The sequence below is a fragment of the Manihot esculenta genome, chromosome 11 (assembly GCF_001659605.2).
Source record: "Manihot esculenta cultivar AM560-2 chromosome 11, M.esculenta_v8, whole genome shotgun sequence".
Classification (NCBI taxonomy): Eukaryota; Viridiplantae; Streptophyta; class Magnoliopsida; order Malpighiales; family Euphorbiaceae; genus Manihot; species Manihot esculenta.
This window is the reverse complement of record NC_035171.2, coordinates 2,419,592-2,443,335: the sequence shown is the minus strand read 5'-3', so window position 1 is coordinate 2,443,335 and position 23,744 is coordinate 2,419,592. Positions and strand designations below refer to the sequence as shown.

The 23,744-nt window shown below is 34.4% G+C and overlaps 4 protein-coding genes across 9 annotated transcripts; 3 read left to right on the top strand and 1 right to left on the bottom strand.

Annotated features, from left to right (window-relative positions):
• The first annotated feature begins 339 nt into the window (after positions 1–339).
• On the top strand, positions 340–5,456 carry LOC110626149 (coatomer subunit zeta-1). 4 transcript variants are annotated; one of them, XM_021771912.2, is made up of 7 exons: positions 340–487; positions 1,163–1,322; positions 3,024–3,171; positions 3,262–3,336; positions 4,441–4,519; positions 4,777–4,876; positions 5,107–5,456. In XM_021771912.2, the coding sequence occupies exons 1-6, from the start codon at positions 467–469 to the stop codon at positions 4,834–4,836; spliced, it is 543 nt and encodes a 180-aa protein (XP_021627604.1). In that variant the 5' UTR covers positions 340–466; the 3' UTR covers positions 4,837–4,876; positions 5,107–5,456. The 4 variants fall into 4 exon arrangements, with proteins under 4 accessions (XP_021627604.1, XP_021627603.1, XP_021627607.1 ...); XM_021771914.2 differs by lacking the exon at positions 5,107–5,456 and adding an exon at positions 595–654 and having other exon boundaries at positions 364–487; positions 4,777–5,044; XM_021771911.2 differs by lacking the exon at positions 5,107–5,456 and having other exon boundaries at positions 4,777–5,044.
• Positions 5,457–12,116: 6,660 nt separating this feature from the next.
• Positions 12,117–18,346, top strand: LOC110625859 (probable phospholipid-transporting ATPase 4). Of its 3 annotated transcripts, none has more exons than XM_021771534.2 (11): positions 12,117–12,321; positions 13,158–15,090; positions 15,193–15,303; positions 15,484–15,760; positions 15,845–15,933; positions 16,035–16,122; positions 16,217–16,426; positions 16,567–16,692; positions 16,888–16,986; positions 17,139–17,330; positions 17,425–18,346. In XM_021771534.2, exons 2-11 carry the CDS (start codon positions 13,268–13,270, stop codon positions 18,097–18,099), a joined length of 3,690 nt encoding a protein of 1,229 aa, XP_021627226.1. In that variant the 5' UTR covers positions 12,117–12,321; positions 13,158–13,267; the 3' UTR covers positions 18,100–18,346. The 3 variants fall into 3 exon arrangements, with proteins under 3 accessions (XP_021627226.1, XP_021627225.1, XP_021627223.1); XM_021771533.2 differs by having other exon boundaries at positions 12,117–12,441; XM_021771531.2 differs by having other exon boundaries at positions 12,117–12,445.
• A 403-nt stretch (positions 18,347–18,749) lies between these two features.
• On the top strand, positions 18,750–22,561 carry LOC110626600 (casein kinase 1-like protein 2). The gene is made up of 14 exons (XM_021772605.2): positions 18,750–19,195; positions 19,301–19,341; positions 19,700–19,769; positions 19,867–20,015; positions 20,106–20,201; positions 20,283–20,353; positions 20,553–20,614; positions 20,726–20,789; positions 20,873–20,957; positions 21,047–21,173; positions 21,288–21,370; positions 21,458–21,521; positions 21,624–21,763; positions 21,939–22,561. The coding sequence occupies exons 1-14, from the start codon at positions 19,120–19,122 to the stop codon at positions 22,227–22,229; spliced, it is 1,419 nt and encodes a 472-aa protein (XP_021628297.1). The 5' UTR covers positions 18,750–19,119; the 3' UTR covers positions 22,230–22,561.
• On the bottom strand, positions 22,498–23,715 carry LOC110626669. The gene is made up of 2 exons (XM_021772709.1): positions 23,384–23,715; positions 22,498–22,546 (listed from the first exon to the last, which is right to left on the bottom strand). Exons 1-2 carry the CDS (start codon positions 23,713–23,715, stop codon positions 22,498–22,500), a joined length of 381 nt encoding a protein of 126 aa, XP_021628401.1.
• Between the last annotated feature and the right edge of the window lie 29 nt (positions 23,716–23,744).

Genomic DNA, 23,744 nt, shown 5'->3' with positions numbered 1-23,744 from the left:
AATTCTTACAGATTCCAACCTCAAATTCAAAAATAAAAATAATCCCGATCCTAATTTTATAAAAAGCCCAAACGTAATACCTCTCGTTTATCAGAACTCTTAGGATAAAACCTTTAAAAATAAAATATGTTTATTATAATAACTTTAAATTTACCTATACTATAGTAAATATATATAATATATTAAAAAAATAAAATATTAATATATTTAAAAAAAATATCACCGCGGAACCTTGGGAGTTTAATGACTGTAGATTTAAAATTAGGTGAATAAAATTTAGAATTCAGTCATTAATTTTTTTTTTTAATAAATAACTAATAATATAAATAATTTGGGTAATTACTATATTTATACATTAGTCGATGAAAAGGCATTTCGGCATGGCCAAACTGCCTCCTTTCCTCTCAACGAACTTAATGGCTTGAAGTCGAATCAAAGTGTCTGCAACTAACAACCAATTCTTTCGATGGCGCTCTCTGGTTCTCGCGTAAGTCTCTCTCTCTCTCTCCGCGAGATTTGTATAATCTTAAGTTGCCAACTTCAAATACTCTGTAACTGTCTGCATATCTCGGTATGAAAATGTGAACTTTATAGGCTCTGTTTGGTTGCTAAGAAAATTTTGGAAGCGGAAAAGCAAAGTTAAAACGATTCTCGGTATTTTGCTAATTCCTTGGCTTTTTATATATTAGTTCTTTTTAATACTCCAAGTGTAATTTTAATCCAACCGTAAGAAAAGGAAAGAAAGTAAAGAAGAGTATAATTTTGCATACTTTGTTGGATCTGGACCCTGGAGGTCGAGGCTGATTTGTGGAAGTTTAGTTTATGTACCTTTGAGCTGTGGATGGTTGCTAGAAGTACCGTAGGATTTCCTTTCAGTTTAAGATCAAGTAACCTTCTAGATTAGATTGCTGTGGAACTGGATGGATCTTAGGCAAGAGCTGATTATATTGAGTTTATCTGATTTCAATGGATTATTGTATAATATACGTACCAATGTGGTGGATGTCAAGAAGTTGGAGGGAATCGCTTGTTCTGGTTTTGTAATTTGTTTATGATTGGTTTTCTTCGTCTTCTCTGTCTCTCCTAGTTAGAGCTCACAAGATTAGCGATCCACATTTGCCTTCTGCATATGAATGTTGAATGTTTAATTTTGATATCGCAGGATGCTTGCCCCATGGTAAAGAGCATTCTTCTGCTAGACTCTGAAGGGAAACGTGTGGCTGTCAAATACTACTCAGATGATTGGCCTACTAATAATGCAAAGTTAGCTTTTGAAAAATCACTGTTTACCAAGACAATGAAGCCAAATGCCCGAACAGAAGGTTTGCTTCATAAAACTGCATAAAATACTAAGGATTAGGGGGCTTTCACCACTTCCTGGATGATAGTTAATCAGTAATTAATGAATTATATCAAAATTATGTACTAACATGGTCTTCCCTGCCCAACAAGATTCTGATCTGGATGTTATATAAGAAATTTGTCCGTTTGATAATTAACAAATTGTAGAGTCTTTTGTGTAACAGCCCGGCCCTCTCTCTTTGCCGGCACTGTTACCACTCACGGCCCAGGGCTATCCCTCGCCTGGCCTCTTGCCACCTCGGACTTTCCACTGGCGTCGTGAGCAGCTCTTAACATCCCTTCACCCTCACGGGTTCCAGGCAGGATTTGTCCCCTTGGGTTCTCGTCAAACGCATCCTTCCCTAAGTGGATTTGGCCCAAATTTCCCTTAGGAAATTAGGTCGCCTCCCCCACTCACTCTCACCGTAGATCAGGAGGTTAGCCAGAGTATGGAAGTTATGTTTATGTAATAGCTAGATTGTGGACATGACAATTGTATTATGATGCAATGTAAAAGTGTTTTAAGTTATGTTATGTAATTTGAATATTGAGGATAGAGTTGTGCTTGACCAATACAGATTGTTAATCCCACTTGTATGTACATGGTCTTTATGATATGAGATATGAGGTTATGTTTCAACCAAGCTTATGTATGATGAGATACCACATTGGAGCATTTGATGAGGGCTCCAGTGGAGGTTCATGTTATGTTTATGCTTATGTACAGGTTGAGCTTGGTTGTTATATGAGAATATTTACAGGTTTATGAGTATTGTTGATCATGTACGGGATTAAGCAGGTTTACAGGTTATATGTTAGGCTTGCTACGGGTCCCGGCGGCCTTACGCCGATCTGGATCCTAGCGCCGGTAGCGGTCCGGATTTCCGGGGCGTTACATTTTGCTTGGCCAATTCCTGCCTAGATCAGGTCCACATTAACATATAGTGTAAATGCATAGATTTTCATGTGGACCCCACTATATATTTTCGCAATGGATCTACATGAATTTTTTTTTTTTTTTGGTTATTAACATACAAAGTTCAGGAGGTGATAGGTGAATTCTTAATTATTCATGCTTGGTTGAAATGCTAGTCTTTAAACACAATATTTCATTTGGTTAGTGAAATCTCAATATCCAAGTAAGTCTGAAGTTCATTTGCCTGCTCTAAATTGACACAATCCACATGCAGAACATACACACGCCTATGCACACCCCACAAGAATTACTAACATGTATGTCCAAAAGCTTATTGCCAATTAAGTATTGGCTGGTAGAGAAACTTAATTATTGTTTCTATTGTTTCTATTGTTTTTATAATTTTTGATATAGAAGACTTTGGTCAATTAGCAATTTGCCAAGCTGCTTTGAATAAGATAAATTTATGTATCTTGTTTTCTTATCATTGGTAACTGTCCATGCATGAACATACTTTGGTTATGATTGGGTGCTCTTGGAATGTGATGGCTTAGCTAATTAGGTACCGGAAGGATCACTAAGGATTATAAAATTTTTGCATTATAATGTAGATTTTTCTGTGGCCTCAACCATTTTTCCTTGTAATTGAATCACTGTTATAGAAAAACTAGAAAAGTTGATGACAACACGCTGAGATTCTGCTTAACATGGCATGGAGGTCACACGATATCATTCAACCTGCATTCTGGTATGTTTCTGTATGCAGCGGAGATAACAATGTTTGACAACTACATTGTCATCTACAAATTTATTCAAGATCTACACTTTTTTGTGACTGGAGGTGATGATGAAAATGAACTCATCTTAGCTTCTGTTCTTCAAGGTTTCTTTGATTCAGTTTCCCTTCTGTTGAGGTATTTCTAATTGAATTTTAGCTTTCATTCTTCATTTGATTCAATGTTAACTTTTCCCCCCTCTCACATTTACATTCCATGTCATTGTAGTACTGTTGATAAAAGGGAGGCACTTGAGAACTTGGATCTCATCTTTTTGTGCCTTGATGAGATCGTGGAAAAAGGGTATGGGATTTGCTTATTCTGTCTATTTGTTTAACAATTTAATTAAGTTTTTTTTGCATTCATTTGAATTTTTTTTCTCTTTGTATATTTGCTATGCAATTGTTTATTTTATTTGGAATTGAAATAATATGAATAATTAAGAAGGGAAATTTCCAACGAAAGACATTGTGCAGGTTTCTATGTTCAGGACTTGTGCTACCTGTTACGCCTTCCTATGTGCCTTATTGTGAATCGTAGCTTGTTTGGTGAAGTGAGCTAATGGTTTTTGCATCTCTTTATCCGATATTCCTATTTGAGTTAAAAGGACAGCAATGACTTTCTTCTTACCTTTTTCTGTCCTGGCTAGGTCATTAAACTAGGTTTCTTTCTGATTATTGTACCTTTGTTCTCCTCAGCAATTAGAGTGGAGAGTGAATAGTCAGCTTTAAAAGGGGGCATTGTATCATTATTTAACGTGAGCAGGAAAAACGTATCTGTAGTTAACACCTGAAGAATGATTGGCTTAGTCTAATAATAGAGGTTTTATATAGTTTAAGTTCTTTAGTTGAGGATTAGAATTGGCAGATCCTTTTAGTTATTTGTATCTTTTCCTAACCTTACTCTCACACTTAAAGAGATTGCAGAATAAGCAAAATTATCTTTCTTATGGAAACAATCCGATAGCATGGTTCATTTTGAAGGTTTTGGGTAAATGATCCAAAATGTAAACTTTTACCTAAGGAATGATTTATTTTGCAAGAAAAGTATTCAAATGATTTTTTACAAAATCATGCATGATTTAATTTTGTTTGAAAATGAGAATGTTGTTAATTTAAAAAAAAATTAATTATTCCATTTCAAACAACAAAATTAATAGAAAAAAATTGAATTAACTTAAATTCTTGTGAAATTTTTTATTTCAAATAAGGGTTAGCAAAATCTCAATCCATTGATTTTATCTTTTCAAAGTACTATAGACTGCTAGATTTTTAAGCTTGTTTCTCCCATGTCTGCGCCAACGTTGTGCTATGCATCCGCCATGCTTCTGCTCACTGATGGTGCTTTTCAGTTCTTTACCAATGGTTGAGAAGCTTTTAACATGTGTTTGTTCATTTGTTTTGGCAGGATGATACTTGAAACAGATGCCATTGCAGGAAAGGTAGCAATAAATAGCATGGATCCTGGTGCACCTTTGTCTGAGCAGGTTTAATTTCTTTGTTTTGTTTTCTTTGAACTAAATAATAAAGTAAATGTTAATTTTTGTCCATGTGATTTATAAGAAATATTGAAATTAAAATTATTAATTCCTTGAAAACTGTGGTAGGTAGCAGAAACCACTTAAAGAACTCCTCTTTTCCTTTTTTTAATAGATCACGTATTGCTAAGCTAATTGTTATGGTCATGCATTTTACCCTCTTCATTTATTTGCCTAATCTCCGTGTTTCTTTTCTAATATTCTAGACAATAAGCCAAGCACTGGCAACAGCACGAGAACATTTGACAAGAACCCTCTTCCAGTGAGGCTTCCACGAGCAAACAGCACGTCGAGAAAACAGCTTAGGTTTCATTACAATTTAGTCAATATTATTTTGTTTTCAATATATTGGCATGTAGCGATTCAGCATTATCTGATGTATGTTTGTTGAGGTTAAAATTAGCAATTGGATATACCATATGGGCTTGTTATGAATTTGCCGAAATCAATAGTACCTTTTTTTGCTTGTCCTCATGTGTTGGACGTTGTTTCTTCTGGCCTGTGGTGTCTTCCAATTAAATCTTTAACAATTACAGGTCACCATCCAGATACTGATATGGGTCCGTATTGTAATTGCTGGAGTTTCAGAAGAGGGATTTGCAAATCTTCCATAAACCATTCTTTCGAAGGTGGAAAGCAGAAAGGGACAATAAGGTAAGGTACGCTTCTGATAATGGTTGGATATTTATGGTTTCAATATCATCTCGTCTGGGTACAAAATTCTTACTTTCCAAGAAAATTAAAACTGGTGAATTCTTATGTTGAAATATCGAGCTGGCTAGAGCCAATGCGCTGCGACAGATTTTGATATTACGGTCATATTTGATGGAACCCGCGTATATAATTAGTATTGGTTTTCTACTTCTCCCTTGTTTAATAATTGTACCTTGCTGTTTTTTTTTTTTTTAAAGTCAAGAAAATAAATATTATTATCTTGAACAATAATACTCAAACAGACACTCAGACATATCAATTCAGAGTTTAAAACGATCAAAACGAATAGACTGTCTTGCTAACAGATGAGCAGCTTTATTCGCACTACGTCTAATCCAGCATAATGAAATATTTAGACAAAGAAGCATAATATCTTTACAATCCGAAACAATGACGTCAAACTCAAAAAAGTCCTCCGAATTTGAGCGAAAGGCGAAGAATAAAATCTGACTATCAATGAAAATACTTCCAACTTGCAGGAAAGCAACACGAGCATACATTAAATATTGACGCAAGGCCAATGCCTCAGCAATAGTAGGAGAACCACGACCCTCAGTATAACTAAAAATTGCAATTGAAAAAACTCCTTCAGCATCTTCGAACACAACACCAAATCCAAATAAATCCGAAGTTGAGAAAGTGGCACAATCCACATAAGCTAGCCAATTCGATGCAATAGAAACCGAACCTGCATCAATAGAGAGAAGACTTGGACCTGGTGCACGTTGCTTATCAAGACCACAATGAAGATAATCTGTATAAAAAGTATTGACAGCACTATGGATAGTCTGAGATGTCAACACCTTATTATTTCATACTAACTCATTCCTTGCATGCCAAACTTTCCATGCATGAACTGCCAATCTTGAAGCACGTTCCCTATCAAAACTCACGGATATAAAGGAATAAGTCTTGAAATGAAAACCAAGAATTGGATAAGGCAACACCCACTAGTCTCCAGACCTCTCTTACCATGGGACAAGAAAAGAAAAGGTGGTCAATAGATTCATTTGCATCACAAAACAAGCACCCCAATGGAACGTTAACACCTCTCCTAACCAAATTGTCTCGAGTAGGCAAAACACCACGAAACAATCTCCATAAAAGTCCCGAACCTTTGGAGGGACATCAAGAGCCCACACATTCTTCCACAAGTCCGATGTATTCACCTTTAGATGCTGACCAAGCATAGAAAGCACACAATAATGTGCTGTTTTGACCGTATAAAAGTCTCTCTTCTCGAAATGCCAAATAAGCTTTTATCCGGTATAGGATTAAGTGGCAAAGAAATAGCTAGAATAGATCGCACATCATCCATGGAAAAAATATTCAACACCTTGCTTTTTTAAAATGTTATTTTAACAGTTAAAAAATTAAATTAAATTATAATAAATTTTTATGAATTTTTTTAAATTAAATGAATAATATTTAGTTAGAGGTATTTAATAAATAAATTTATTTATTTGTTTGTGAGGGAGAACTCTCCAAATCCATTTAACCAAACCGCATCAACTCCAAATCTTAGAAACAATTCTTAATAATTAAGATATTATTATTTAAAAATCATAATTAATTAATAATTACTATTAAAGAAACTTCGAGATGAAAGGGTTTTGTTTTCTTTATTTTCGGAATTATAGAATAGAGAATAGAGGGATAGGGTTCACAGCTAGCCACCAAAAACCGAGACTAGCAGTCTGAAGACTATAATGTGCAGGCGCCAGGTGTGGGTAGAAAGAGTATTTGCACGTGTGGAATGCAGCTTTGATGAGTCAGAGCATTAAAAGTCAACACGTCGGACGGTCGTTGATTGGCGTCGGCACATTGCACGCTTGCATGTTAGTACAACTTTATAGATTCCTGGTTCTCCCCTCAATTTCTTTTCTCATATTTATTCACTTTATCCTCTCTTTTTTTTTTTTTTCCTTTTTTTTATATTTAATTTCTTAAATTAAAAAAATGATTAATAACCTCTTTTATTTTTAAATATCTTTTAGCAATCCAATCGCTTTTGAAAATATACAGAAAAATGTTATTTTAAATTTGTCAAACAAAATATGTTCACATTATGCTTTTTCTTCTCTATAATTATTAAGGCATATTTGTATATTTTAGTAATTATGGTTTAAAATTAATAAGCAATGATAACTATTGGAATTCAGATTATTGGAGTTTCAAATAATTTGGCCTATCGCAATTCAAATGAGAAGGCTGGATCGATTTAACGTGGGCCCAAAACGCAATGAAAAATAAGCATCAGATTCGACAGAATAAGATTTTGATGACTTCGAAACAATTTATTCCAAACAACTGTCAATTTCCGTATAAAATTAAAAATCATAATAATAAAGATTGTTCTAAAATAAAATCATAATAAATTTTATTTTTTCATATTAAAAAATAAAGGAAAAATTACTTTTTAGTCCCTGAGATTTAACGTAATTAACATTTCTATCTCTCTATTTTGGCAACCCAACACTTAAGTCCCTCACTTTCTCTTCCGTCCAAATTCGTAGTCATTCCGTCCAAAATAACCGTTTGGTCAAAGAGTCAAAGGTGAGAGGTGAAATTTTTTTTCAAAAATGCCCTTAATGAACTTATTAAACCCTTCTTCTACTTCATATCTTTTCTATTTCTTCCCTCCATCTTTCTTCTCCCTCCTATCTTCTCTGTTTCTTCCCTCCATCTTTCTTCTTCCTCATATCTTTTCTATTTCTTCCCTCCATCCTTCTTCCCTCCATCCTTCTTCTCCCTCATATAATCTCTATTTCTTTTATCCTCTCCGCGCATCTCTTTTTCTTCTCCTTCCTCTCAGTCATTCCATCTCTCTTTTTTTCTTTCCATTTCTTGAAATTCTCAGTGAGTTCTAGAAATCATTATTCTCAATGAGTTCTAGAAATCATTAAATAATTCTTGAAATTTCCATGGAAACTTGATGAAAGTTCCATGGAAACTTGATTTCTTTTATAATTTTCTTTCTGATTTAGGAAATTGTGAGTGCGGGATGGCGGATAGTGTGAGGAGACCCAGCAGAAGTTGGAAAAGCTGTGAGTGCGAGATGGTGGGATTGCAACCTCGCCAATATAGCTTCTCTGTTGCAGGATTGACCTTGATTCTCTCTTCCTTAGGAAAGGAAAATGATAACTCCCTTTGATTTTCAAGTAATTACTTGCGTCAAACTCTATTCTTCAATTTATTTTCCTTCCAGCTTCTAGCACTTTTTTCTCAATTTTGGGTCTCTGTGATTGCTGTTTTTTTTTTTCTCTTTTGTTCTGTTATTCTCTGAAAGTTGTAACTTTTGAGTTTGGATTTTGTTGTTTGGTTATTTTTGTGATGTGGGTTTTAATATTAGAACAAGAATTTTTCAATTTTGTGTTAGATCAAAGCTGTTTGACATCTTTTCATTTGCATCTCATTGTCTAAACAATTTTCTCTGCTCAACGTTGAAAATTTTCTTTCCAAGTCTTTCCCCACCTGTAATCCATGGTGAGATCTGGGTGGTTTACGTGATTGTCTTGATAGTTGACAAGATTTAATTTCATATATAATTACTGTGCTACCAAATATCAAATTCGTGATGGAAAAAAAGATGGAAAAGAGAAAGGAAAAAAAAAAGAGAATCAACAATGGGCAAAAAGAAATGGAGAGAATATGAAAGAGAAGAAAGATCGAGAGATTTCAGGTTGAGGGAGTTTTAATAAGTTCATTAAGGGTATTTTTGGAAAAAATTTTCACCTCTCACCTTTGACTCTTTGACCAAACGGCTATTTTGGATGGAAGGACTATGAATTTGGACGGAAGAGAAAGTAAGGGACTTAAGTGTTGGGTCGTCAAAATAGAGAGACAGAAGTGTTAATTACGTTAAACCTCAGGGACTAAACAGTAATTTTTCCAAAAATAAATAAATTAAATTGAATATTTATAATAAAAAAATTGCTAATACGGGTAAAGGGTCATTGTCGTGAAAAGGTAGCTTCCATAGCACGTATTTCGAATTGAAACAGAGAAGTAGCAGTCAACTTTTCACAAGTAGATATCTATCTCTTTCTCTCCTTTTCACTCTTCAGAAGAAAACCGCCTTCAATTTTCAAACCTTCAATTCCCATTATTCAATCACATTTATAATACAAACCATTCTATATTTATTATACCAATTAAATATCTGAAAATATTTATTTGAATCCCATTCACCATAAATCAATTAAGAGATTTTCAATAAATTTTATTATAAAAAATATAAAAAGATTTATTATTTAGTGAATTAGACTTTTAATTTTTTAAAAAATTATTAAAATATTTTTTTTGTCAACTATATAATTTTTTTATTTAATTTTATCTATTTCTACCATTAAAATATAATAAATAGTCAAATTATCTCCTTATAAGAAAGAGAAAGAGAACGAAATAATTAAATAAAAAATAAAAATATTTTAATAAAATTTTAAAAATATAAAAATTAATTTATTTATAATAATTATACTAAAAAATTAAATATTAAATATTTAAAAAATATATGACATCCATTTTGTTATCACTTGTATTCATGATGAACAAAATCTATACAATAATTTTCGTTACACATTTGTATTTAATTTAATGCACTAATTATAATATATACAAATTATATATTTAAATATTTAAATTATGATAATTACCCTTAATTAAAAAATAATTAAGTTAAATTTAAACTGAACAAACCATTAAAATGGTTCTTTCAAAGTTTTAAAAATATATTATACTTAGAGATCAAACAAGTGATTCACGAGTGGATAAGGTACAACAGAAATAATGCAAAAATAAATTTAAAACTTAAACACTTCCATAACCCAACAAAAATAAAATTAAAATAATTTTGCAAAACTAGCTATCTACCACAATTAATCTCAATTATTGCTTTAGCTTCCATGGTTGGTGATGATGACATGGACCCCATTTTACTTTTTAATATTGTTAATTGTTACTTTAAATATCTTCACTAATAATTAATTTGTGGGTCCATATTTTTCACATTCTTTTTATTATTTTATTTTATTTAAATATTTAATTTAAATCCTACTACAATCTTAGACATAATTCTCTAGTCCTTTCTGGAATTTGTATTATTGGAAGATTATTTTGTCTAACATACATCACAAAACCGCATCACCGAGCTAGTCGGTCATTTTTTGTATATTTCTGTGTGGATCAGTTCGACCTGCTTTAATCACAGACTAATGCGTGATAAATTTACTTTTAAGAATTTTAATAAGTTTTGAATTTATATTTTTATTTAGAGTCTCACTCCAATTCATCCAAAATATCATACTTAATTCAATAATAAATAAAGATTAAATTATTTTTATATAAAAATATAAAGACTATTTAATGGTTTATTGAAAATAAAAAAAATTTAAATAGTTAATTTCACTGAGTCATAAAACTTAAATAATAAAATTTTATTAAATAAATGGTTGAAGTAAATAGTTTATGATTGAAAAATATAATGATTCTAAAAATATAAACTAATTAATGTGTTTTTAAAAAATAAATCCTTTAAATGATTAGCTTCAATTAATTATAATAAATAAATAATAAAAGTCCATTAAAATAAGAGGTTGTTTGATTAAAAAAAGCAAATAAAATCATTTTGATTTAATCGATTTTTAATTAAATCAATAGCAATCAAAATAGGAAATTTAAGTAATTTTTATTAATAAACTTGATGATACCGAGTATAATGCGAAGCAGATGAAATTTAAATTTATGATCTCTGCTAGGGCGAGGATTATTTTATTTAAATTAAAATAATTGATCAAACTGAATTAATTTAAAATTTTAATTTAATTATATATTTTATTCAATTCAATTTTAATGTTTTAAAAATATAATTATTTTAATTTATTTTGATTTTTAATTAGAAAAAAATAAAAAATAAATTAAAATTTTATTATTATTATGTAGGACCAAATTAGACACAAATGCCCATCTACATGATTTAAACGTTTCCGTTTTGATATTTCTATTTTTTTATTATTTAGAATATATATATATAAGAGAAAGGTATAAAATAATTGAGCAATGGTTTGGTACAAAAATAGCGTTACAAGTGGTGGGAGACCTTAATGTAGGTCCCATACACCATTCCTTCTTCGTTTCGTTACAGCCGTCAGATCTTATTATTTTTCTTAAAAAAAAACAAAGAAAATCTAGAATGTTCTTCCCTTAGTTGAAAATGGCCCCACCAAGAAATACAAGATTATGCCACTTGTCTAATTGCTTCTATATATAAACATTATTATTTCAAATAATAATCTGAAAGAAAAAGATTTTAATAATATTTTTAAAATTAAAAAAAATCAATTTTATTTTTTAATTAGAAAATATTTATCATGCATTAATTTGTTAACTAAAAAATCGAACCGGTCCTCGATCAGATCTACCTGTTAGTACTTAATTGTGTAATTCACTAAATTCAAGGCGTGCCACGTATGATAAGTGGGTCTCCCAAGGCTGACCAGTCCTAAAAAGTATTGGCTCTCCAACACTCCTTGCCAGATCATTTTAACGTGTAAGAAATCTGTAAAAAAAAAAACAATATTTATTTATTAATAACACATACATATATTTAGAGAAAAAAAAACTAAATATATATGATTCGTTTTGAATGAATGATTTTTATAAGAAAATAATTTAAATAAAATTTTATATTCTAAGAAGTTTATAAAAAATAATTAAATTTTATAAAATTATTAATTCTAAATGGAAATTTATAATTTAAATTAATTACTGGAAAATTGAAAAGAGTTCAAATTGTTTTTGAAAAAATTATATAGGTTAATGTGGAGAAGTGAAGGTACTCCGGAAATTCCTGGCATTGGTTCTGACTTGCATCGCAGAGAAAGGGAGGGAGAGAAAAAGAAAAGAAAGAGAGAGAGAGAGAAGAGAGAAGAGAGAAGAGAGAGAGAGAGAGAGATTTTCCCTCTCTATGGACTAAAACCCTGTCTTTCTCTTTCTCTCTCTCTCTCTCTTTAAAATCAAATTTCGTTCTCTGAAATAAGGTTTCTCTCTCCTAAATTTCTTTTCTGTTTCCTTGATCTGCAGTTCTTCAACTCTTGTTTCTTTGTCTATCTGCTCAAATGGGTATTTTCTTATTTTGATCATCATGGACCAGCCTATTCGTAGGTACCATTTTTCTTTTTTTTTTTTTTTTGCTTGTTTTCCCATGGCCGTGCCTTTCTTGAATGATTGCCCTTTTATTTTTGTATTTTCGGCTGGAGGTTAAGGTTTTTCATACGAGGAAATGATTTGGTTGCCGGCTGTAGCTGGACTTTGCATCCTCTTTTTCTTCATTTTGGAAGATGCCTGTTTATAACCTTTTGATGTGATTCTAGAGTCTCTTTTTTCTCTTCTGCCGTGTTTCTGGTGAATGCGGGATTTGGGTTTTGAGATTTTAGCTCCTAATGTTGTAGGTCTGAATATGGTTAGGAAATCAAGGTCAAGGTCAATTAATGGGATTTTTCTAGCTAACAAAGAATTTAGATTTGTACTCGTGTGTGTAATTTTGTTGAGTTCTTTAACTATTTGTTTGTTTCTTAATTATTCACAAGGTTATAAAATCTGTGACAAGATTATAAAATCTGTGAACGGAAGATTCTGAATGCCAATTCACATTTATGGAATGTAATGTTTTTGAACCTTTAATGCCTTTTTTTTTAAATCGTGATGTTGGTTTTGAAATTATATGAGGCTTCATTTACATTCTGAGTATTTGCAACGCAAATCAATATCCATCTTCATTTGCCTTTCCAAATGGACACTGATGTTATTTTATGTTGCAGCTTGTCCAATGTATATCCTTTTCGGTTAATTTACTATATTCTGTTTGTTTCATTAGGCTTTAGGGAAAGATATTGTGCACAAGGGTCCTTGACATCTGCATTGAGAGCGGGATTTGGTCCGGTGATTTTTGCCAATTATAACTGCTTTGAGATTAAACTTTGAGAGATGGGGCGAGGTAGGATAAGGGCAAGGCTTCGCCGGAGCCATTTTCACCCGTTTTCATGTTTGAGACCAAGAACAGAATGTGATGAAGGGCCACATCCCATTGAAGGGCCTGGCTATTCAAGAATCGTTCATTGCAATCAACCCCGAATGCACCGGAAAAAGCCCTTGAAGTATTGCTCAAACTATATATCCACAACAAAGTATAACATTGTCACTTTCGTGCCTAAAGCACTATTTGAGCAGTTCCGTAGGGTTGCCAATATTTACTTCCTTTTGGCTGCCATTCTTTCACTTACACCTGTTGCTCCATTCTCTGCTGTGAGCATGATCTTTCCTTTGGCTTTTGTTGTTGGTATTAGTATGGTAAAGGAAGCTTTAGAAGATTGGCGTAGGTTTATGCAGGATATGAAAGTTAATACCAGGAAAGCAAGTGTCCATGTAGCAGATGGTGTCTTTGGTTATAAGCCATGGCAGAAGATTCAGGTCGGTGATGTGGTGAAAGTGGAAAAGGATCAGTTTTTCCCAGCTGATTTGCTTTTATTGTCTAGTAGTTATGAAGATGGGATTTGCTATGTGGAGACTATGAACTTGGATGGTGAGACAAACTTGAAGCCAAAGAGAGCTTTGGAAGCAACATTGCCTTTGGATGACGATGAGGCTTTCAAGGATTTTACGGGAACGATAAAATGTGAGGACCCAAATCCTAGTCTTTACACCTTCATTGGTAATCTTGAGTATGACCGTCAGGTTTATCCTCTTGATCCTAATCAGGTTCTCCTTAGAGATTCAAAGCTAAGGAATACAACATTTGTGTATGGGGTTGTGATATTCACTGGTTTTGACAGCAAAGTCATGCAGAACTCAACAAAGTCCCCTTCAAAGAGGAGCAGGATCGAAAGAAAAATGGACAAAATTATATACATCCTTTTCAGCCTCCTTCTACTCATCTCGTTAATAAGCTCAATTGGTTTTGCAGTGAAGGTAAAGTTCCAAATGCCAGACTGGTGGTACATGCAACCTGCAAAACCTGAAAACTTATATGATCCTAATAGCCCAGTCAAATCAGGTCTAGCCCATCTGATCACTGCTCTCATCCTATATGGGTATCTAATACCAATCTCTCTCTATGTTTCAATTGAGGTTGTGAAAGTTTGTCAAGCAAAATTCATTGATGAAGACCTGAACATGTATGATGAAGAAACTGGCAATACTGCTGAAGCACGGACATCAAACTTGAATGAGGAGTTGGGCCAAGTGGATACAATCCTTTCTGATAAAACTGGCACCCTGACCTGTAACCAGATGGATTTTTTGAAGTGTTCAATTGCTGGTACTGCCTATGGTGTGCGTTCCAGTGAAGTTGAACTTGCTGCAGCAAAACAGATGGCCATGGACCTTGAAGAGCAGGATGCAGAAATGCCCACTGGTTCCGGGCTTAAGAATCATTCACGTAACTCATGGGAGAATAGCAATGGAGCACCAGAAATTGAACTGGAGACTGTCATTACTTCTAAAGATGAAAAGGATCAGAAAACAGCAATAAAGGGGTTTAGTTTTGAGGACAACCGTCTCATGGATGGAAATTGGCTGAAGGAGCCCAATACAGATGTCATTATATTATTCTTCCGGATTTTAGCAGTTTGTCAGAGTGCTGTTCCTGAGCTGAATGAAGAGACTGGCGTGTTCACATATGAAGCTGAATCTCCTGATGAAGGGGCCTTTCTTGTGGCAGCAAGAGAATTTGGTTTTGAATTTTGCAAAAGAACTCAATCAGGTGTTATTGTCAGAGAAAAATACGCTCACCCAGGACAACTTGTTGAAAGGTAAGGAGGCAATGAACATTTTATTCTTATTCAGGCTGATAGTTCATCTATCCTTCATATTTTTGTTCTATTAAAATTTTGGCCTTCTCTGGAATCTTGCAGGGAGTTCAAAATTCTCAATTTGTTGGAATTTACTAGCAAAAGAAAGCGAATGTCTGTAATTGTGAAGGATGAGGATGGACAGATTCTACTCCTGTGCAAAGGTGCTGACAGGTCAGACTCCAAATATCTTCTAGTCTTGTAGATTAATCAATTAGAACATTTACCACTTCTTTTAATCATTCTTTGTATCCCTGAGGTTTGTTCCTTTTGTCTAAGCCATATGAAATGGAGAGAATATAAACGTTTTGCTTCCTTCACTACCATTCATCTCTCCTTTGCTTAAATTTGCAGCATCATTTTTGACCGCCTTGCAAAGCACGGAAGATTGTATGAGGAAACTACTACTAAGCACTTGAATGAATATGGAGAAGCTGGGTTACGTACTTTAGCGCTTGCTTACAAGAAGCTTACTGAGTCTGAATATGATGCATGGAACAGTGAGTTTATGAAAGCCAAAACTTCTATTGGTGGTGATCGAGATGGAATGCTCGAGCGAGTAGCAGATATGATCGAGAGGGAATTGATTCTTGTGGGTGCTACTGCTGTGGAGGACAAATTGCAAAAAGGGGTACACAATATCATTGGCTTAGGATCATAATTAACACCCTTGCATTTTGAATTGCTTCCACTGATTTTGAATTTTCCTCTTCAGGTGCCCCAGTGCATAGATAAACTTGCACAAGCTGGTCTTAAGCTATGGGTTTTGACAGGAGATAAGATGGAGACTGCGATCAATATAGGGTTGGTGTTGCACAAATTACATACAATGATACTTGGTTCTTCTTATTGCATATTACCTTCCTTGAGAATCTGAAAAAAGGCTGCTTCTTTCCATGATACAGATATGCCTGTAGTTTACTTCGACAGGGAATGAAACAGATTTGCATTACAGTGATAAACTCAGATATGATGGCTCATGATTCCAAACAGGTTTGTGCTACGTGGCTTGGTAGTACAGGACTTTTTCTAATGGAATTGATTGTATTTGATGGTAAGACTTTGGTTGCTTTTTATTACCAAACAGGCTGCAAAAGAGAATATTTTGAATCAAATCACCAATGCCTCTCAAATGATTAAACTAGAAAAGGATCCACATGCTGCATTTGCATTAATTATTGATGGGAAAACTCTGACATTTGCTTTGGAGGATGATATGAAGCTGCATTTCTTGGCATTAGCAGTTGATTGTGCATCTGTCATATGTTGTCGGGTCTCTCCCAAGCAGAAGGCACTGGTATGACCATTTCTCTTCACTACCTGCTTGGCTCACTTTCAGATTATCTTACTCGGAGATGAATATCAAATCAGCAATTCCTTATCAGTTCAGAACTATATATGACTTTTCTTTTTCCCCATTTTATAATTTTGAAACAGGTAACAAGGTTAGTGAAAGAAGGTACTGGAAGAACCACCTTAGCCATAGGTGATGGTGCAAATGATGTTGGAATGATTCAAGAAGCTGATATCGGTGTAGGCATCAGTGGGGTTGAAGGTATGCAGGTCAGTGAAGTATCTGATTCCAGCACTATGAGCATCTATCCAGTAGAATTTACCTTTTCTTTCCCCCACTTATAATGCTCGTCTTTTTTGCACGCCTTGAAACTCAATCTGTTTAATACTGTAAACAAGGTTTATCCACTCATTATTGCTGAAGTATTCTATTGAAACTTACTGAACTTGAAATTTCCTCTACAGGCTGTGATGGCCAGTGATTTCTCAATTTCACAATTTCGGTTCTTGGAAAGACTTCTAGTAGTGCATGGACACTGGTGCTATAAGAGAATTGCTCAGATGGTAATAGCCAAACAATAGCAATCTTGATGCTTTATTTCATGAATTCAATATGATAGCATCCACTGCAAGGTTAAACACAATTAGGCACTGATGTTCTGTATAAATGCACATGATTGGTTAGTCTTTAATGAAAACTTAATTTTGGCTTGCAGATTTGTTATTTCTTCTACAAAAATATAGCATTTGGTCTCACCCTGTTCTACTTCGAGGCATTCACGGCCTTTTCTGGCCAATCAATTTACGATGACTGGTATATGCTCTTGTTTAACGTCGTTCTTACCTCCCTGCCCGTTATTTCACTCGGAGTTTTTGAACAAGATGTTCCTTCTGAGGTCTGCCTACAGGTTAGTCCAATTACCTTCACTTGTGTTTTTGTCTAGGCACTGATTTTTTTATGCTATTTGGCTTGTGCTAATATTCATATTTTACTTTTTGCAGTTCCCAGCATTGTATCAGCAAGGACCCAATAATCTGTTCTTTGATTGGTATAGAATAATGGGATGGATGGGCAATGGTCTCTATTCCTCCCTCATTATTTTCTTCCTCAATCTTGTCATCCTGTTTGACCAACCGTTCCGAGCTGAAGGTCAAACGGCTGATATGGCTGCAGTAGGCACCACTATGTTCTCTTGCATCATCTGTGCTGTCAACTGCCAGATTGCACTTACAATGAGCCACTTCACATGGATTCAACACCTCTTCGTCTGGGGTAGCATTGCCGCTTGGTTCTTGTTTCTCTTACTTTATGGAATGGTATCTCCAATTTATTCTGGGAATGCCTACCACATCTTAGTTGAAGCTCTTGGCCCAGCACCCATATATTGGTGCTCAATCTTCTTGGTAACAGTTGCATGTAACTTGCCATACCTGGCTCACATATCATTCCAAAGATGTATCCATCCACTGGATCACCATATCATCCAAGAAATCAAGTACTATAAGAAGGATGTTGAAGATCAACACATGTGGAGAAGAGAGAAGTCGAAAGCGAGACAAGAAACCAAGATTGGTTTCTCAGCAAGAGTGGATGCAAAGATCAGGCAGTTAAGAGGGAGGTTGAATAAGAAGCATTCAACCTTAATATCACAAAGTTATGCATCTTCACCCTCATAGCCTTGTCCAATACTTTTTCTTTTTCATTTGGGAAAGCTTGTAGGGTTTTTAGAAGTTTGCTGTTTTTATATCATGGCCCTTGTAACACTAACGATTCATTTGCAGTGATTTTTTATGTGGTTAAGTGGGGGTTGGTTCAGGTCCACTTCATTATACAGAAGCATTGAGCCGTTGTACTATGTACCTGTAACATTTCAGAAGTTTTAACAGCCTGTGAAAATTGTTGATATATATTACATTTTTATTATTCTTTTTTCGCCCTTTTATTGAAAATACAATCCCTTCTATTAAAATGACTCATTTTTTTTTTAAAAAAATAAATAAATAAATTCTTATAAAAAAATCATGCAAAAATTGAATTTTCTATAGTTAAATACTAATTTATAAGAATTTATAGGCAAATGTTAATATAAAGAGAATTATTTTATTTCTTTATTTGTTGTTATCTTATTAGAATGATTCCTTATCCAAAAACAAAGAATGGCATTGGCGACAATTTTTGTCCAAAACATGGGCAACATTTTGTGCAGGGAAAGAACAGGCATGTGGGAATATGCTAAACTACGTCGTTTGTATTAGAAAGATGAAAGCGACATCGTTTGGATCCCGCACACAACTAGATACCCTTGTAAGAAAGTCCGCTTTCGATTGAATCAAAGATCAAACCAACATGTAAAAAGGCTGAAACAATGCCTCGTTCTTCTCATTCTTCCCTTTCTCTCTCTTGAATAATAAATCTCTAGAGAGAGAAAGTTCCCTCTGCTTTTCCATCTATCCCGTACTTTTCTTCTATTTGCTCTCCGAGATTCAATCTCCGGCGCTGATTTTATCCTCCTCCTCCTCCTCCTCATCATCATCATCATCATCGTCATCGCCGCCGACACCTGTACGGTCCACAATTTTTTCAAGAAATAAAAAAAATTGAGGGAATTTTGGATAGAGGGAGTTTTGTTTTCTTAATTATAGTGTTAGGGTTTTTTATTGTTATAGAGAGAGAAAAATTTCAGGGTTTTCACTATTATGGAACCGCGCGTTGGTAACAAATTTCGTCTCGGTCGCAAGATCGGTAGCGGATCGTTTGGAGAAATCTATATTGGTTTGTTTTTTTCTTTTTTCTTTTTTACTCATTTTTCAATTACTTATTTTTAAATTCGCCTTTTTAATAATTATGATATGTATTTTCTTTCATTGGGATTTTCAGGTACTAATATTCAAACAAACGAGGAAGTTGCATTAAAGCTTGTGAGTATTTTTTTTGTTTATTTCCTATTGGGTTCCAATTCTCTTTTTTTTTTTTGGGCTAAATTCTGTTCAGTTACAGCTCAAAGATTTGCGTTATCTAGACTGTTAAGTACGTGCATATGATTATGAATTGTTTCATTGGAGATGATTGCTTGGAAAAAAGCATATGAAATGTAGTTTGAATGCTGGTTTATCTAGTTGAGTAAGATGTTGGCAACTCCTTTATGTTTCTTCCTTCTGGTTTTCCTGTGAATTTACTTCATTTTCTAGTTCATCAGTGATTCAATGGTGTGGGTTTATAATATTAAGTGTCTTTAATGGTTTAGTTAAGAACTTCTTTTGTCATTTTCTTTCTCAGGAAACTATCAAGACAAAGCATCCTCAGCTGCTGTCCGAGTCTAAGTTATATAAGACTCTACAGGGAGGAAGTAATTACTCTCTCTTTGTTATACTGGATACCATTTGCTTTATTTCTGTTAATCTTTTCCTGATTGTTTTTGTGGCTGCTTATTGTAATTTTGTCAGCTGGAATTCCAAATGTCAAATGGTTTGGCGTTGAAGGGGACTATACTGTCCTTGTGATAGATTTACTGGGACCTAGTCTTGAAGATCTATTCAACTTTTGTAGTAGAAAACTGTCTCTCAAGAGTGTTCTGATGCTTGCAGACCAGATGGTGGGATTTTTTTTCTAATGAAAATTCTTACAACATCATATGATTTGTATCATTGATTTTGTTCTTTTTCTATTGTGACATTATTTTCAGATTAATCGTGTTGAATATGTTCATTCCAAATCATTCCTGCATCGAGATATCAAGCCAGACAACTTCCTTATGGGTCTAGGGAGGCGTGCCAACCAGGTCTCAGTTTGATACTGATTCCTGTCAATTGCCATACTTGTTCCATTTGTGGTCCGTTGCCTGATGTCTATGTGAATGCAGGTCTATATCATTGACTTTGGTCTGGCTAAGAAGTATAGGGATACTTCAACGCATCAGCATATCCCTTACAGGTTAATAACTTTGAACTAAAATATGATATTTCAGTTAATTTACTGTAAGGGTTCAGTGTCAAATCTAATTGCTAAATCTTTTGTTTCTGGCTTTATACGAGCAGTGATGTGTTTATGTAGTCATATTTGCATATCTGAATTATATGAATTTCTTACTTTCGAACTGTTTTTTTTTTTTTTTTTTTTTTTTAAATTGCAGAGAAAATAAAAATCTGACAGGAACTGCAAGATATGCTAGCATGAATACTCATCTTGGCATTGGTATGTTAATGTTGTTTTTAGTTTCTGCATTGTGTTCTTGGCATAACATGTAATAGGTTATTGATTATATAAGCTATTATTTCCTGATTGTCTTTCACTTTTTCCTCGAAGAACAAAGTCGCAGGGATGATTTAGAATCACTCGGATATGTTTTGATGTATTTTTTAAGAGGAAGGTAAATATTCCATTTTCCAGTGTCAGCTCAATTGATACTTTTGTTGCATGATTTATTTGATTGTGACCCATTTACGCTTGTAGCCTTCCTTGGCAAGGACTAAAAGCAGGGACCAAGAAGCAAAAGTATGAGAAGATCAGCGAAAAGAAAGTGTCAACTTCTATTGAGGTAAAGATGCATCTTCAAATAGCATCTTTGTTTCATAGGATTGTCCAGCTTTATTGAACTGATTTGGAAGCTCGCTGCATCCTCTTTAGGCCTTATGTCGGGGTTATCCCACAGAATTTGCTTCCTACTTCCATTACTGTCGGTCCCTGCGTTTTGATGATAAACCAGATTATGCTTACCTGAAAAGGCTTTTCCGTGATCTTTTTATCCGTGAAGGTCTGAAATTTACTGGTCTTTTTCTGTTAGATGTTATATTGGCATAAAATCTAAGGCAGTACTAAAATCAAGTACTTTGCCACTATAATCAGTTACATTTCCTTCTTACTTCAGGTTTCCAGTATGACTATGTCTTTGATTGGACAATTCTGAAATATCAGCAAGCCCAGATTACCAGTCCCCCTACTTGTGCACTTGTAAGCATTAATATCATTGTCCTTTGCAAGGCTTCTATCCTACGATTAGTAATCTATGTAACAGTATTCCATTTATTTAATCTACAGGGACCTGGTGCTGGACCAAGCTCTGGCATACCTCCTCTTGGTGCTACTGTTGACAAGCGATCAGGTTGCTCCAATGCTTTCCATTTGAGGCTTTTGTTTGAGTTCCATATTCTTCTATCTACTTGTATGGAGATGTATAATATGTGTATTTTTCACTTAAACACAGGCGGGGAAGAGGGTAGACCTGGTTGGCCTTCAACAGATGCCTCTCGAAGGAGAAACTCTGGACCCGTTACAAGTTCTGCAAATTTATTTAAACAAAAAGGTCTTACTACAAATGATTTACCCTTATCCAAAGATGCTACAGTAAGTTCTTCCAACATGCATCTGCTTATGATTGGATGTACCGCACAAGTGCACTTGTCAATACCTTGCCTTTATTATAGATGGATTTGATGTAACTATATGCTGTTATGATGGTGATATTCATTAATGCTCAGCATTGTTACTTGGGTTTATTTGTATGCTTGGTCTTGAGCAGTTATCCAGTTCAAATTTTCTGCGGTCTAGTGGACCATCAAGGCGGCCTGCCATTTCTAGCAGTCGTGAAGCAGTGATTGTTAGGAGTGACACTGATCCAACTCGTTCTCGCACAACAGATGTAAGCCCTGCAGTCAAAATTTCCAGCGTTCAAAGAAGTTTGCCTATTGCATCTTCAGAACAGAAGCATCCCTCTTCTGGTAGAAACTCCTCAAATATAAAGACATTTGAATCAGCACTTAGGGGCATTGAGAGCCTGCGCTTCAACAAAGAAGAAAGGATACAGTATTAGTGAATTCCAACCTCAGTTCTTTCCCTTTCCCAATGTAAATTTACAAGTAAAAGTGGAACCTGTTAATCGTCTCTGTATCATCTCTAGTTGCTAACCAAATGCTTTCTAATTTGTTCCCTCTCTCTCTGGTACAGCAGCGGTCAATACAGTTGAGTTACGGATACCCACTGATGGAATATGTATAGCAAAACTTTGTGGTTATCTTAATATTTCCAAATTTGTAATAGACCGTTAAGAGATCACTGCTACCGTACATGCATTTCTGAATTTAATGTCGCAAAGCAGCAGCATTTCTGTTTCGCTTTCGAGCACGCCATCTTTGATTGTTTCAATATTCAAAGAATTTCATACTGCAACCGTCAATGTGAACCTAAACTGCTCTCTTTTGCACGGGGGTGAAGAAAAGAGATCTTATTTGTAGTTTCATTGCTTTCTGAATCTGGCAAATTACAGTGTGCATTTGTTATGTTTATGTGATAACGGAGCATAATTAATTCATTTTCACTGGTGATAATGAAATCTAGATGTTCATATGATCTTGCTTTCAATTCTTGTACTTATATATATATATATTTTCAAAAAGAAAAAAGAAAGAGTTTTGAATGGGAGAAAGAAGCATATGATAAATTTGGTGACGAATAAACAATAGTGATCTGGTAGCTCGAAAAGCGCTGACCTTAGATGCCTTTTTTTTTTTTTTACTGTGTCAACTCCGTTAATGATGAAATAAACAAAAGGCGAGTTCTCCTTGTTTTCAGGGCTGCCAACTGATATTTTGTTCCCCAGTACATTATTGAAAAAAGAGAAATCATAAACTTACAAGCATTGGAGATGAAGCTCAGTAGCACAACCACAGATTAGTAGATCACTGATACATAACATTAAAAATTTCAATCTCCAAATCAAGCCAATCTGTTACGGATCTTCATTACAGTCACTAATCACACACATAAACAAAGTAAAATCCAGCTTTCCAGATCTGGCTTCCTTTGGAGCCGAACGAAAAAGAGAAAAGTTCACAGCATTACTATATAAATTCTTCATAAACTGAAATAACATTTATGCATCTGATCTCAAACCTCCATATCCATAACATTAACAAACACATTATTTTTTAGGGAGAAGAAGAAGAAGGGAAATTGTGAAATGGTCACCTCCATCCATAGACGACTTGGGTGCAAGTGTCCTTGATCCACCTAAAGCTCTTTCTCAAGGAACCTTTCATCTTGCCTTCCATGGTGTAAACCTTGTAGCTAGCAACTCTTTTTTTTCTTTGCAGCTCAGGATCATTGAAACTCCAGCTTTTTGAAGATGACCCAACATTGCTTTTCCCTTTCTTGATCTTCACTTCCTTGCCAAATTGATTTGGCTGTGCATAGCTCACACTATAAGACCTTAAATCTTGCATGCTTGTTGGTCCTGGTCCATAGAATTCCTCTATCTGCATCCTTCCATCTCTGCAAGACTTGGATCTGAACCCCTCCATTGAAACTAAACACAAGAATCACATACACA

Coding starts and splice junctions, on each gene's coding strand:
- LOC110626149 (XM_021771912.2), top strand. CDS start 467: ATGGCGCTCTCTGGTTCTCGC. Junction 488..1,162: donor TGGCGCTCTCTGGTTCTCGC/GTAAGTCTCTCT, acceptor TTGATATCGCAG/GATGCTTGCCCCATGGTAAA. Junction 3,172..3,261: donor TCAGTTTCCCTTCTGTTGAG/GTATTTCTAATT, acceptor ATGTCATTGTAG/TACTGTTGATAAAAGGGAGG.
- LOC110625859 (XM_021771534.2), top strand. CDS start 13,268: ATGGGGCGAGGTAGGATAAGGGCAAGGCTTCGCCGGAGCCATTTTCAC. Junction 15,091..15,192: donor CCAGGACAACTTGTTGAAAG/GTAAGGAGGCAA, acceptor GGAATCTTGCAG/GGAGTTCAAAATTCTCAATT. Junction 16,427..16,566: donor CTCCCAAGCAGAAGGCACTG/GTATGACCATTT, acceptor ATTTTGAAACAG/GTAACAAGGTTAGTGAAAGA.
- LOC110626600 (XM_021772605.2), top strand. CDS start 19,120: ATGGAACCGCGCGTTGGTAACAAATTTCGTCTCGGTCGCAAGATCGGT. Junction 19,342..19,699: donor AGGAAGTTGCATTAAAGCTT/GTGAGTATTTTT, acceptor TTTCTTTCTCAG/GAAACTATCAAGACAAAGCA. Junction 19,770..19,866: donor TAAGACTCTACAGGGAGGAA/GTAATTACTCTC, acceptor TAATTTTGTCAG/CTGGAATTCCAAATGTCAAA.
- LOC110626669 (XM_021772709.1), bottom strand. CDS start 23,715: ATGGAGGGGTTCAGATCCAAGTCTTGCAGAGATGGAAGGATGCAGATA. Junction 22,547..23,383: donor CAAGTCGTCTATGGATGGAG/GTGACCATTTCA, acceptor AAACAATCAAAG/ATGGCGTGCTCGAAAGCGAA.